The sequence below is a fragment of the Diuraphis noxia genome, unplaced genomic scaffold (genome assembly GCF_037042655.1).
Source record: "Diuraphis noxia isolate RWA-SAM2 unplaced genomic scaffold, SU_Dnox_SAM2 contig0002, whole genome shotgun sequence".
NCBI classification, from domain to species: domain Eukaryota; kingdom Metazoa; phylum Arthropoda; class Insecta; order Hemiptera; family Aphididae; genus Diuraphis; species Diuraphis noxia.
Window position 1 is genome coordinate 60,373,971 of NW_028301712.1, and position 16,734 is coordinate 60,390,704.

At 30.7% G+C, this 16,734-nt stretch overlaps 1 protein-coding gene across 1 annotated transcript; it reads left to right on the forward strand.

The window, feature by feature from the left end:
- Positions 1–46: 46 nt before the first annotated feature.
- TwdlE (TweedleE) lies at positions 47–16,228 on the forward strand. The gene is made up of 3 exons (XM_015512723.2): positions 47–299; positions 13,886–14,377; positions 14,522–16,228. The coding sequence occupies exons 1-3, from the start codon at positions 273–275 to the stop codon at positions 14,663–14,665; spliced, it is 663 nt and encodes a 220-aa protein (XP_015368209.2). The 5' UTR covers positions 47–272; the 3' UTR covers positions 14,666–16,228.
- The last annotated feature ends 506 nt before the right edge of the window (positions 16,229–16,734 follow it).

Sequence of the window (16,734 nt, forward strand, 5' to 3'; positions counted from 1 at the left end):
AATTATATAAAAAGTGCTGTGAAAGCGGATCGTGGACCAAGTAATATTCAATTGCCCACCGAGCGATGTGTCGTGTTACAGTTTCTGAATAAAACGCGAATCGTAATTTTTTTTAATAATTGATACCAGTCGCTCGATATACCGTTTCGAAAAGTCATCGTTGTAAAAAAGCTCAACACAAAGTACTGTACATTTTTAATATTTCATTTTTTTCGTAAAATCTCGTTTAGACGCTAAGTGTACGTGAAGACATTAGTCAAAGGATTCACAAAATGGCTACATGGTGCTCCGCAATAATGGTTAGTAAATGAAAAATAATTCAACAAAGTCCATGGTAACCCTATACATCATACTTAATCCCTAAAGTGAATCTACCTTCTTTTTTTACATCACAAATTATTATTTTTATTTCTAAGGTACCTATTTCAAAATTTAATTTCTCACCAAATTATACTATAATATTATACCATCATAACAACTACGATATGGTTTACAGTTTGGTATCGGTTACAAACGCGAGACCGAGTGATGATTCGTACTTATTCTTCTCCAAATTATATTGTAAAATTCGTACTCGGATCCATAATTTGTTATAACTATATCAGATTTCCATGTGCTGCGGATCTTCCATATGTTATTTGTTCTGTCGTTAATGTGGGCCTTTGGGCTTTCAACTTTCTAAAAGCTCCAACTCACAAGTAATATTAAAAAGGAATAAAATAATACTTTACAAAACAAGACGAAAGTATAAGATTACCTCTGTGTTGGGAGAAAAACTGTTATTTAAACAGTAAAAACGGCGCGTTCAAATCAAAACACACGTTATCTGGTAACGTACCTCGTTTGTAATATGTGTAAGTGTGTGTGAACATGTCCCATTATTAACTTTATTTCCGATGTCAGTTATTGTTGTGACATACAACACAACAGTAATAATAATAATTATTACAACGTATATAGTATATGCACTCAGAAAAGTCTGTCCGAATAAGGGTCGCACTTTTGTTGAAGTTTTAGCTCCAATTTCAGTATTGAATAGCGATTATTTTATTTTCCGTACATTGTTATATGAACATTTATTTAATTTGTTTTATAAATATAACAGCAATGTCATGGTCGGTCGACAAACTCGAGAATTCATATTAATTATTTAATACGTAAAATCCAAGTCCTATACTAAAATATTATTGTTTTTAATAAAGTTACATACATAAGCATAGATTACAGGTACTTACATTAAGTTGGAGTAAAATTATTTTATCATTTTCATTATGTTTAAATATTAATTCTACCTTTATATATTTCAAGAAAAAGGCCCTTAGTACTTTAAGTGGATGATTTCATTAAACAATATTATATTCGAACGTCGCTGTTAATTATACAATTTTATAAATACGATTAATTTATTAAATACATATTCAAACATATTTATCTTGAATTAAAAACAGTTATGTATGAAGTAAAGTGTCATCAACGGTTAAATAAACATAATTATTATAACTTGAATTTAAAAATATTAAAATGTCAAACAAATAAATAATTTCTGAATTAATTGCCTCGTAGTATACTATAATAAATATTAATGTTTGAATGCTTGAAATACAACAAAATCATATACTGGTGCACGTTAACTGTATAATAGGTACTTAGCATATTATAAATACTTATTTAATTAATTCTTATTTTTAAAGCTTAAAACAGATTATAAATACACATTTTGTATTAAGTACTGTCATGTAATAGTTGGAAGATATATGGGTATATGAATGTATTTTACGTTATAGATGAAATAACACAAATCACAAACAAGACCCAAGTACTGAGCTAAAAAAAATGTTTTATTTGTCTTTAGAGGATATTGACTAATTTTCAATAAAAATAAAAATATTAGAAATAACAGAAATAACATTTACTTATTTACTACAAAAAATTATAAATTGTATATACAATATCTCATGTATTATACCTACTTGCCTTTTAATTTAAATACATTTCAATCATAAAGACAATAGAACCCATGAATTATATCAATCACTTATGTCTCTAAAAAGTCTGTGATGTACAAGAAATATCAAAGTTTAAACTTTAAAATATTTAATCCTCAACATTTAAATGTTCTATATTTCTTTTCGTATAAATACCCATATGTACAATAACTTGTAAAAACTAGACGACAGTTCAATTTTTTTTATAGAAAATGATTTAGATTAATCTTAAAAGTGTCAAAATGTAAAATATTGTAAACACCTACGTATTGAGAAGTGACATATTTGAATTACATAATAATATTATGTATTGATTTTATGACAAATGCAACCAAATTGTTTTCGTATATTTTTATCAGACTTCCAATATACGATAAGATAAAAAAAATCATCGCACTAAAGCTTCATTATACTACATTTCTCGCTTTACAGAGAATTGAACACCCCTGTTTATAACATAATAATAGGTAAGACGTTATTTCGTTATAGTATGCAATTTTTGTTTTGTATTAATCTATTCTTTCAAATTGCGTAATAATAATATACACAATACATACATCAAAACCAGTTGAATGGAAACCAATATTAAATATTTTACCAATCATCATTACAATAGACAAAATTATGTTGAAAATAGTTAAAAAAAAATCACCAGAGTATCAGATTTGCCTACACAATACGCCGCGCCGGGCCATATGACTTCGTAAAACTAAACAAAAAGGAATTAATTTTAATTATACAATGTTTTAGGTAATAGTTCTTTAAAATAGATCGTCGACGGTCTGTAAAAACAAAATATAATAAGCATGTATTTATGTATGTAATTTAAAGTTCTATGTTATCAAAAATTATATGGTTTTTATGCACGCACATACTATTTTTAAATATAATATTATGTCGCACTTAGAAATACAGTTTTATAAGTTCTATAGCCTAAATTTTTTTTATGGAAACAACTGTAATCAAATCAGAACGTTCACAACTTCACATCAGCCGAGCATTTACTTAAAATCAAAAATCGTCGTACAAATCATTATTTACAATGTACTTATTGTAGTTGAAATTTCGAGATGTTCATAACAACACTACTTTATAATAATCATCGTTTGACACAAATTTATCGTTCCTATAGCTATAATGTCTTGAAATATTTATATGGCTGTATTTGTGTATACCGACGATTTACAAATATTAATGCATCGTCGACTGAATACTCGAGGGAGAGATAATCCATACTCCATAGACAACTATATAGCACCAAAAGAGCCTTAGTGTTGTTCAGAAAATCTAAAAGTCAAAATATATCAACATTTTTGCTTTCACATAATAGCTGAAAATAATAAATATACCAATGTATATAATGAAAAGTGCTAGAATCAACAGTTTTTGTTTGCTGTATTCGTGCATTTTCGTTTTTCATAGCAAAGTTAATTTTCTGCACCATGACCATTAGGGTACTTGTATGACGTCGAACAGTAAACGTTTTGAATTTTCAAATAAAAACAAAAATGGCTGAAACTTAATATTTGACGTGAAAGAAACAAGTGATGGCTCGGATGTTTACCAGCCACCCAGCAAAAATGACATTACCAGTGAAAACTGTGCAAACTACGTAGTATAGCGTTATGAGAGTTGGTCTGAATGTATTTTCGTTTACCAGACTTTTGAAAGGTTTTAAATTAGATTATAATGACGATGAAAATTTCTTTAAAAGGCCAATTAAATTCCCTACGACAAAGACCACTATAGATTATAGAAAACAACATTTTATATTTGCAAATAAAACGCAGGTTTTATAATTTACAAGACAAGACTTTCGAGTGCGCATACCTACCTCCGCACAGCATTCTTACACAAAGAATTTTATATCATATATATATATATATATATTATATATGTATATACTGGGCTTAAGTTCTCCACTTGCAATTTGTTAAGTACAGAATCGGCTTCAAACTGAAGCAGCTTACCAGTTCGCATAATTTTATAAAAATACTTAAGAGAGTCAAAGTCCGTTCAAATTTTCTGTTTGTTCCCATATCTTTGTTAGAAATGATTATAAGGGCAAAATATAGAGACATCGTACTAGTGGTATAAAAAAATAGAAAAATAAATTAACACTGTTTACAAACTCTAAAAAAACTTTCGTACGAAAACAATAATAATTAATATGCGTGCATAAATTATGTCCATATAATATTATACACGCAACGTCAATCAATATAATGTCTAACATAATTTGGCCCAAGTAGCCAATGACATCGTCTCGAATGCGGCGAAAACGTTTGATTCAATGCTCTGTGCTATAATTATATATATATATATATATGAATATATGTATAAGATGTTCGTCACGGTCTAACCGAGAAATCAATATTAGGCCGTCAAAGCGAAATTATCGATGTTATTATGTGATGGTGGCTTATGCAGAGCGGATGACAACCGAAAGTGCTTTTATAAACTCCTGCACTTATATAGATATTATACAACATTATGATAATTACGACCAAACTCAAAAGTAAATATTATTTTACTTGAAATCGGACTTTTTTAAGTTATGACCTACCGACCGACACAAAGGTAATATTATTATTATTATATCATATTATTTCTCGGGAGATTGATTTTAAACTATAGTCAAACCATACGACTGTCCCCAGTTGCTGTGAGTGGCAAAATACTTTCGATGAGTGACCGATAAAATATACAAATTATTTTAAATCGATTACGTTTCGGGACGAAGGAGAATGACTGATTATCAGCTATGATATACCTACGAAGTCCTGACATTGAACTGAAACGATATTAGTATAATATTATGTTATGACAATTGAACTAGTGCGACACTCGCGTAATGTGTACCTCGGGAAACAAACATTGTTTTCCAATCGATCACAAAAACAATATTATAACAATACTGTTTGCTGTATAACGGACGTGAAACGATTAAACTGCATTGGGACGTGTGGCATGCTTCTTAGTGCAGAAGACGGATGGTACACGAACGAGCTAAGTAAAGTTATATATACCGAAAATTCGTCGCGCCAGCCATCCTATACCGTGGATCGTATAATATTTATTTTTGAATTTTTTTTTTTTTTTCATCACCGCCATGTGTCCATTCTCCTATCTCCTAATTTATGTGCAAAGCAAAGTGGCAGGTCGATTACACATGCAAGAAAACTCGGATTGTTCGCGTTCACGAAACCAATGGATTGGTCACGGAACAGTTATTCTCGCGTACAATCGACTACCTTCTTTATGCTACCACCGGTACTGATACTACTACCACTACCGTATATCGCAGGTGCACCGTGGTGTGTAGACTGTGGAAAATGGAAAACAAAAACATTTTTAATGGGCCGCAATTTTTGTCTCAGTCTGGATTTTTTTCGTTTATTTTTATTTTTTTACGTAATCGATCCGATTTCCGTTTACATATCGGTTATTTTTTTTTTTTTGATATCAGGAAACGAAATACATTAACTCGATGTATAATAATAATATATGAGACACAAAATATTTTGGTACCCTTGTCAACATCATATATCTATACTCGCCGACGAAAAAACTGAAAGTTCCGAAAACGGATATGCTGCTACACTAGATATATATATATATATATAACATGTATAATATAATAATATAATACATTATATACGCGCGTCTATTATGCGAACAATTGTACAAACACACTGCATACAAATTCAAATATACAATGTATTTGTAACATTGTAAATTCCAGCGAGGCCACACATAATAAGCTAATTAAATAATATAATATACTTTCCAAAATATATACTATTATATCCTGCTCACATATATAGATGGGCGTTATGCTAAATACGTTATGTCTGTACGTGTGCGTGCATTTAGAAAAAAAAAACTATAAATGTACCTCTTACCTACATTACGCACGTCATTTCAGCAACACGTAACGACTAACGATAAGCCGAATGTGTAGCATTTTTGAAAAACACTTGTTTTAGATTCTCACCCATGATCTTCAAAATCCTGGATAATTATTATAACGTAGAACAATAATAATATTATTATTGTGAAGTAAATATTTTTCTTGACTGTGCATTGAATAACGTATAATTTCAAAGTGGTAAAATACTGAAATTCATATACCTATAAATGTGCAGATAAAAAAAAACTCTTACCATTAATATCATTCATCATAAAATGTGACAAAAATCTTGTAGCCCTATTGAATAAAAAAAAACCCTTTATATCGTATTTAATATTTATGATCAATGATAGCATGAAACATTGAACTACTTCTGATTGAGTCGTGCATTGTAGTTTTACACACACAAATTTCTAATACGCCCAGAGGACACATTTGTAAGATTCACATTGATATTAACGAAATACCTATTAAACTCTAACGATCAATAAACTTTTGCTAGTTACTGTAAGTAAAATTAAAAAATTAGAATTTAATTGAAAATTAATGATCTACTAAACATTAAAATATTTTAATGTTACCTAATAAAATATTAAATTTTTTATCCATTGTTATTCTAGTAATATGTTTATAAGTTAGAATTATTAAGCTGATGTGTGTCTTGTTACATTCGTATTTAGAAGGTAGCTTACTAAAAAACGAGAGATATCATTTCCATAACAAATAAAAATGATTTTTGATTTAATTTTTAGTGAAACTTCATTATCGCAATCCCCCGCAATTTAATGCATTATTACATTTCAAAAATGTAATTATTAGTAAATACATTAAAATACAAATTTCCTTACGTCGTTTTACCAAACAAAAAAACAACAAATTACATACTCTAATGGTTAAAAGTGGTATGTAAATAATATTTCAATCAGACCGACCATAAAACATTCTTACTTGAATGACTACCAATAGTTATAAATCATAACACATGAAAACTATTAGTATTATATGCTGACAAAAAATAAGAATCATACATTTATAAATTAAAATTTATGAATATTGATATAAAATAGAAATATGTACCTCCTCAAATCAAAATATGTGTAACTACTGTTTTATATGAATTTAATTTTTTACTGATAAATAATTATTTTTTCTGAACCATCTGTAGTACCTATTTCTCAATTTAAATGATTATGTAAATATCACTTTGCAAATATATAACCGAAATATATTATTTATTTGTTTATTTAATGTTTTAGTTAAAATATTTAATTATATTTAGATTGAAACATTTCACATCTATTATAAGATTATGAATTGTGGAACTGGAAGATTTTGCACGTACTTAAGGAGGAAATACGCCACACGGCGTATAGTTCATAATCCATAACTTAGTTATCCATTAGATAAGTTAGGTACAAATTTTGGAATTTCAAGATTATTTAGAACATTATAAGACAAGATCAAACACATATACATTTTCAACTTTCTCTGGTTTGAGAAATAGTAAACCAAAAATATACTTTGAAAATGTGCTCTTTTTCGAGACTCCGAAAATGTATATTCGGAGAAACTTCGAAGTTTCACGGTTTATCGTTAACTGTGTGTTGGTAACAATACGACGAATGTTCTTGACAGAGTGCGACCTATAATTGTATATATACCTTAATATGAACCGAGCTAATAATTTTATCTTCGTTTGATCTCCGAATGTTATTCTCTCGGCCGTATCGTATGAAAACTTCTTCGTCATATATAAGCGCGTAGAAGCCCAACCAAACTGCTACGTTATTTGTTAAATAATTTAATTGTAATTATCTAGTTTCTCCTCTCTCCCATCATCAACTTCGTGGCTATAATATTATGTGCGTACCATAACGAGTGTTTTAAGCATCGTTTCGTATAAGGATGGGTGACGAATGACTCGGACCATCACCCCGAAATTCACCCCTTTCACGTCAGAATAAAATATTCAACATTATATTTTGTTCTTAACATTTTAACCGATATCACTTCTTATTACCAGCGCGTGTAGGTTATTAATGTCGTAAAAAGCCGATCGTGGACTTTTTCTCTTTACTTTTGTCGAATAATACGGGCGACTGGCCGACTAACCCTGGCGCCCGAGTGCGTGCATGTCGCGACTACACCGGATGCTACACGAACAATCTTTGTATGTGGTATTCGAACTGCTCTGTATGATGTGGACGGTCCCGAGGAATGAGGGAGGCAGGAAATCGGGGAGAAAACGTCCTAAATTGCTTGAGTCCGATGACGTCTGCAGACGCACCCACCAAACTATAAATAAATGTAATTCGGCGCCGTCGGTTATCCTATATTATTATACCAAGTTCACTCGCACGCTGCAGTGTAACGATCGATAATAATATTATTATGCTGTCATTCGTTTTCTACTTCCGATAGAGCGTCTGTAATAGTAAGTTATCTAATGATCGAACAAGCTGCACCGCCACACCGGTACTAATGACAATCTGTCTGTACCTTTAACATTTATATTATACCAAACAACCACAGTAATGTAACCGATCCTAGTCACGCTTGTGATTGCGGTCGAACAGGACAACCAATATCGATGTAGGACAACAATAATAATAATAGTAACAAATATAAACAAATCTATTTTTAAGCAAATACAAAAATAAGCAATAATTGTTAAACATTCGCTTCGCATCTACGGTTGTACTTATTCCTTTATCGTGTCGGTTATCAAATTGTATATAGATTTTCTTGCAAAATCTACACTTGACAAAAACAAAACATAAACCTTTAAAAACGAATGATGACTAATATACTCAGAAAAATCGATATCATGAGCTTAAAACATGCTTCACTGATAAAATCGTGTATATGCTGATGATCGTTTGAGTCGATCAACATTACTGGACTGCCGTATATTTCCACTAACACACACATTTAACTCGCAGACGATCTGTCAGTCTGTGTGTTGGTACATCACAATATGTATGCCATTCAATATTTTCGATAAAACCAACACAAACGTTGAGGAACAATACGAATCGATGGACGTATAATATATTTATTTATTTTTTATTTTTTATTCAAACGGCCATTTCTATACGCGTTACGATATTGTTATGAAATAACTCGGCAACTACAACCTACAGCGGAAGTTTATTGTTCATCGTGTGTCGAAAACGATTTATATTTATTTTGCTGGTAACGCTCGCGAAATGTCTCCGACAACCGCATTCAAAAATTCTATCTTGTTCACATCAATATAAACTGTCGACACAAATAAACATAATATTATCGTACGTAAATAAAAACATTATGTCATAAATATATTACTTCAGTCTTGAAGCGAAGGTCTATCGCGGATAAATAAATTTAATCACGTCACTGCTGTAAATGCTATATTGTTTTTGTTAAATGAAAGCCTAATGATATTTTTTACTATCACTTAAGTACGTATATTATGATATATTGGTATATTAATATATCATATATAGCTTAAACGTCAAAATAGGTAAAACAACCCTTAGTAAATGCAGTAGACAAAACGTCTAAAAGAGAAAATTAAATTGATCATATATGTTACATAAATAGCTAATTTACATTTAGTTTAATATTATTTCACTGCATCATAACATGTGCAGATTGTCACTTAGGTACTCGCATATCCTAACTGTTACTTACACTTTACAGTCTACAGATACTATCATTATCAGCATATTATTCAACCACCATAAAAAAAAAAAAATGCAAACTCAAGAACTCTTGAACTCTAATTTATTATTACTATTACTATCATTATTATTGTTATTATTGTTATTATTACTAATTGCACGTAGTTTGCTTTTGACTATATTTATGAATATTTATGTTTTCCCCATCTCAAAAGGCATTTAAAATCTTCAGGAGCAGTGTGAGATTTCTCTTAATTGAAAAACATTTCAAGATTAAATAAAAGCAGTTATTCTAGTTTGAAATATTTTACATAATAATTGCGTGTTAAAGTCACAAAATAAATTAAAGAGTGAAATTAAAAAAAAAAAAAAAAATATTATGCTAAAAAGAGTAAAAGCGAAAACCCTTTTCTACTGTAGGTATATAGCTCAATACCTGTATATTAAAAGAGGGTGAAGACCCGCTCGATTCATCTCTACTATTCAACTTTCAAAGAGAAATTATTAGAATGAGGAGTTGTCTAACTAATTACGTGCAATTTTCTTTTAGATATTAATTTTATCCTTGCAATGAGTGGTCAACCTATATTAATTTATAGTCTCAAATAATTAATTGTTGATTGACGATTTTGACCACTGATAATGACGCACGTCCCCCATTGTGTCATAAAATAATTTTTGACGGTTATATTTCAGTATTCAATCATATCAATAATATGGTCTAGTCTAAAATATCTGGTTGATGGGTATATACTCCCTCAGTCCCTCAGTTTTTTAATGCATCACGCGTTAATAACCCATGCCATATAGACATAGAATAATTTTTATGCTGTTTTACCGATTTTTCTTCAAAATATATTTTAACTCAACAACTTATATATTTAATACAATAATAATGATATCATGATATTCATAATAGTATCTCTTAGACAACCGGACGGTACTTCGGAAGTTCGGAATATAGAATTATTTATTATGTATATAACATCATATATTTAATATCTGTGCAAAAAATTCGACGATCCTAAGAACGATAAATTCTACGGTGTCTCGAAGCCTCGTCGATATATATTATAACTTATAGGTAAATGATGGTCTACTGTGATTTACCGAAGAATATGTTGTATAGATATATTTGTACTGCTTACGTGGAAAAACTATCATCGCGCTTTATATGATAAATTATATACTATCTATATGGCTATATATTATATATTATGCATTATATTATACTGTAATGAAGATCTATACTCTTTGAACCGTGCAGGACTCAAGACTCTGTATCTGAACCTAATTTTCAGATGTGTACAGGGGTGTACTAAGGAAGAAACGAGAAGAGTATTCGTACATTTAAATTTATTATTTATAATAATATAAATAATTCCAATGTCCCCTTTCAGTATTCTATTCCTTTGACGTTTTTTCATGATAATTTAAGATTCGAAAACAAAAATATAAGAGACTATACTATAATGGGGACCAATCGCATATAAATATGTGTAAATATATATAGCTATCAATCGTGTTATATTATACATATCTATGTAGCAATAGTTTAAAAAAAAAAATCAAAATTAACAACTCCATTAGTACCTAAATAATATAGCAATTACGTCACTGGTTTGTATGGTAGGAAATCAAAGAAATATTCTATAGGGATGATTATATCAAATCGATAGTTTTCATGCAGTTGTCGTATGTTTATACACACGGTACATACACATAAAATATAGTCTTACTACTCCAACCAGGCCTAACCATATAATGTATATTCGTATATATAAACATTATAAATTAATAATAAGTAATTCACGTATGGTCATAATGAAGATATTCGCAGACGAAAAAAGCTTTCAAAATTTGGATTTCAGTCCTATAATTTAATTATTATAGTTACAAAGGTTTAAAAAATGTCATCGCTACGCTCAAAATATTATATTTAATACATAAATTGGTAATAAAAAATTGAATGAAAATGTATCATGATAATATACATATTATACAGGTAAACCAAAATACACCTAGTAGTATTTTCTCAATTTATCTTTTTAATTTTAAAACATGTTTGTGCCAATATTATTTAACAGTAATGCATAGGCACCTAATATGTAATTATATAGGTATTTGAATTGTTTGTAAATTCATAAAAAATTGTGTGATAATTTTTAGATAAATAAAACATCTAAGCCCTAACGGAAACATATTTCGTAACAAAAAGAGGAGGGGGTGTCGGGTTAATCCAAAAAATGACAAAAAAAATAGACCCTGATCTAATTAATGCGCGCATACTTAAAGTCAAATAACAAAATATGCCGGCAAATATTGACGGAAACACGCGGTCTCCAAAGTTAATCTAGCGATATACTAAGGGCGATTACTGCAGATATTTTTTTCTTTCGGCCACTCTGTTTTAAAAAAAAAAAATTGTGATAATTTTACTGTATCATTAGTATTCATTGTTTATCGATATACGATTGAACATAATATTATTTAAACATAAAACCCGTAGGTAAAATAATTATTGTACTAATGATAATATTAAATTATTGTTATAATAATATTAGAAAGGTAGGTACCTATACTATATATTATATTATACAAAAGCGGACATCGAATTTATCGTTCGCTGCAGCGTTTTCCGACACCTCACACCTCGATGTGAATCTCTCGTATCAATTCCTATATTATATTGTATATTATATCTTATTTGTTATCAAGCAAACGCGTTTCAACGGAAGTCGATCGACATGTTTTATTCGTCATATTTCCGACCTCATCTTAAACGACTTAAACGTATTCTCGGACCCGAATTTCGACGCAATAACAATACATTATTATAATGTTTTACTATATTAAACACGAACCGACTGCGTAGTATTTAAAGCATTGACTGCTGACAAATGATTTGAACGAACAAAGCACGATAGTAGTATATAACACATAATTTATTGTATTATCATGTTTTCGACAAGCGTTTTGGATTTGTTAATAAAATTATTATAGTCTCTGCGAAGTATATTATTATACGTTCACAACCCACCGACCGAACGAATCGAAATACATCGTGTTAATGTGAATATCATTATGCAATAATAACGATTTAATAATCGTTTCCATTTTCTGGTCATCAACCGTTCGACAAACACTGTTCACGTATAATATACGACCGTTGTGAATAAAAATTGTTAGGACTTAATTTATTTTTGATGGATGGAAATATTTCACTGGCATAGTCAATCTAACTTAAACGCGACGTGTCAAGCGTTGAATATATTTACATGTTGCAAAGTTGGTTTATGCTTATGTATCTTTCTCAAAAAGTTGTATGTAACTGTTTTGCTATTAGCCGGAAATCGAGTCTTAATGGCACTTTGAATAGGTAAATTTTCTATTTTCTAAATATACAATAATTGTTAGTAAGTTATTATTAACCAATAGCATATGGCACATTATAAAACTTTTATTATAAACATATTTTTTTCGTATCATTGACAGAACTGCTTACACATTACGTGGACAAAACATTATAGAACATTGGAACTACCGAGCACCGTGAAACGTTTTTCAATTAATTTGAACAAGTGTAAATCTTTTTTTTTAATAGGTGATAAATGATGACTATCACAGAAGAATTGTAGATTTTCTGTACCTATATTAAAAGCAACTCATAATTATTTGATAAATTAAAAGTATATAGCATAAAATATGATAATGATTGTGAAAAATTGTGATCACTCGTAGTCAATAGTCATGGAATGTTTTTAAAGCAAAAACACTTAAGTCTTCTAAAATCAAAATTAATGATAATATTTTGGAGAGAATATCATATCAAATTTGAATATAATTTCAGTAGGTACCAACAATTTAAAGTACAAGCAACAATTTTTATAGGTTTTTGTTGTTAACAGATGTTACTTGTCATGCACAATTGTCTATTTTTTAGAACGGATATTAAATTACTTAAAAGTATTGTTTACATTAAGTTTTGTGATTAAAGAGTGTTTAAAATCACTTTACAACTGCAAATTGATCGCTGATGGGTGAGGTTAAGAGAATTACAAGCTACAACTTATAAAAACATTTTAGATAAAAACTAGGTATACAAAAATTATGCACATAATATACTTTTCAAGTATAACTTTTTAATAGGGTACGCATGTTTTAAGAATAAATTAGTGAAGGTATATAAATTGTAAATTATAAAAGGTGAGAGATACCATTTACCCTTACTTTAATCACTACTCATTTACTTGACGTCTTGGCTCACAGGTACCTATAACTCGAACGATATAATAACTACTAGTGTCGTACGTTTTTTGCAGGTGTTGCTGGCAGTGGGTCGAGGCTTGGGCAGACCAGAAGCGCCGCTGACCGGTTTCGGCGGAAGCGGTGGCGGATTTCCGGGGCTTACTCTGGACAGCTACGCAGCTCCTATCAGTGGCGGCAGTAACAGTGGCCCTTACCCGAGCGGCGGGCCACCACCACAGTACGGGCCACCACAACAAGCGCCCGTCATACACAAGCACGTGTACGTGCACGTTCCACCTCCAGAGCCCACTTATTACGCCCCGAAGAAGCCTGTGCAGCCTCCACCACCACCACAGAAGCACTACAAGATCGTGTTCATCAAGGCACCAACACCACCACCACCCACCGTGCCGGACATACCGGCAATCGCGCCACCAGCGGAACAGAAGACGCTCATCTATGTGCTAGTCAAGAAACCGGACGAGGCGCCCGAGATCCACATCCCGACGCCCGCACCCACACAGCCATCCAAACCGGAAGTGTACTTCATCAGATACAAGACCCAGGTAATTATCGATTCACGTCGTCGTCAACGTTGTTATTGTTGTTCAGGGGTAACGAAAAGATTCTCGCATTTCTCATATTCTCGACACTCAACAATTTTACGACGACAATATTTAAGTTTTTGGCATTTACTTTTTGATTTTCAGAAACAAGAAGGATACCCCAACTCGGTGGCATCTGAGTATGGAGCACCTGCGAGTCCGTCTCCATCGATCCCATCGGACACGTACGGCTCCCCATCACCGTCCACCGGATACGGTGCACCCAGTGGTCCAGGGTCACTGTACTGACCAGGAATAAAACTACCACAGAAACATGACCAAGACACTACAATACGATACTTACGTCGTCTAATATATTATAATATTATATATATCAACTAAATGGTCCAAAGATAAAAACGATTAAAATAAATAATAAACAAGCAATATCAAATAAAATAAGATTATAACTATAGGTTATGCACGCCAACACACTGTGTAGTTGTACATTATATTATTATTATTATTATTATTATTATTATTATTATTATTATTATATTATTATTAATATTATTATATCCGAACGTTGGACGAGGATAACGTATATGTTATTATATTTAGTGTTGCCATAAGATAAATCTTAGAATACGCGAAACTTCCGTTTCAATAATAATATATTAGGTATATTTAATAACCTATTATTTTTGTTAAAAAAAAAGATGATCTGTGGCCTATCTAAAATTTACATATACATAATATATTATAATAACAGATATTATACTGCAGCCAAACTATCGACCGACATGAATATAATAAAATATATATCGGAAAAAATATGATTTATTATTAACACCCCACTACCACAACCACAACCCTCGTATTACGTTTGCACTAAATAACGCACTCCACTTCCGCCACATTTTAAAGGACGTCTTATATTATAATATTATTTTAACTACGTCTTTTACCCCATGGCCACGGCCACAATCCTATCCAAAACACTTCGTTATACGGCACACACGTACACGCAGCATTATTGCATTAATATATAATGTACTTTTAGGTCTAAAACGTACCTTCGTAAATCGTCATAATTGTTATTGTTTACTTCGTCCGGATATTAATTATTCCATATTTCCATTATTGTAAAAGGTATATTATCGTAGTATCATACCGCCGTGCACATTATCATGTGTGACTGTGTGAGTGTGTTTGCTCGAGTGCGTGACTATCGCGATGTTTTCACTTTCTCTCGCTCTCAGCATAGGAACCTATTCAGAATTTTAAATTTTCCTAAAATTATTATGTAACTGGATTTTTTCACTCTGGCGGATTCCGCGATCCATGTTTGGAAGTATACAATTATAATAATATACATACAACGCGCCATCATTGAATAGCTGCTTTGTACAATCATATTCGCGTGGTACTATAATGTGCTCTGTAAAATGAAACGGCGTTGTTAGAAAACACAGTATTAAACTTTTTTTATTATTTTGAACACTCGTATATTTGGGTACTTAATCTGCTGTTAATCAATGTGAAAATGTGAAAATGTCTGTCTGATTTAGGCATTATAGCACCTAACCTAAACACCATTCCGCGATATCAAATAAAAAATTAAAATTAAATAAACACTCGTACTTACAATAAATGTAAAGTAATAACGTCACCTTTTATATTATAGATATCATATAATATGTACCTATATATATATATATATCACTTAGTTGTATAATATCCTACTGTTTTACTGTTATTTTTTTGTATATATTTATATTGTTATTGTATTATTTTATATTTTAGCATGTATATACCTAATTGTGTGCATTTGTTTAATACTTAAATATAAACTTCATTTACCACTCTTTACATCATAATTTATGATTATTCAATATAACATCCCCACTATAATATGTCCATATGTCTATATTATTGAACGAGAGTTGACTTATTCATACGGTACCTACCTACAGGGGCGTATTTAGAAATGTCTTAAGGGGGGGGGGGGGCACAAACAAAAACTTCAAATTTGCGTACATGGGGCGTAGAGTTGTAAAATTTCTCATATAATAAAAATAAGTATAAAATACGGCGAATGTGGGAGGCACGGGCCCCATGTGCCCCTCTCTTAAATACGCCCCTGGGTACCTATCTGAATAATTGTAAACGCTATAGATACTAGCAAAATCCACTTAGATCATGACTAATTTCAATCAACACATTATTGGTCAAATATATAAAAAATAATTATAATTAAATATACAAAAAAATAAAATTTAAAGTATTAAAAATGTTTAAGCATTGGTCATATTGTATACAATATACATATATATATATATATAATTATTAATACACAGGTTATATGTTAATTAATT

What these genes read in the sequence shown, in the direction of transcription:
- TwdlE (XM_015512723.2), top strand. Translation starts at nt 273, where the DNA reads ATGGCTACATGGTGCTCCGCAATAATG. An exon ending in CATGGTGCTCCGCAATAATG is followed by an intron (nt 300 to 13,885) that starts GTTAGTAAATGA and finishes CGTTTTTTGCAG; the next exon opens with GTGTTGCTGGCAGTGGGTCG. An exon ending in TCATCAGATACAAGACCCAG is followed by an intron (nt 14,378 to 14,521) that starts GTAATTATCGAT and finishes TTTGATTTTCAG; the next exon opens with AAACAAGAAGGATACCCCAA.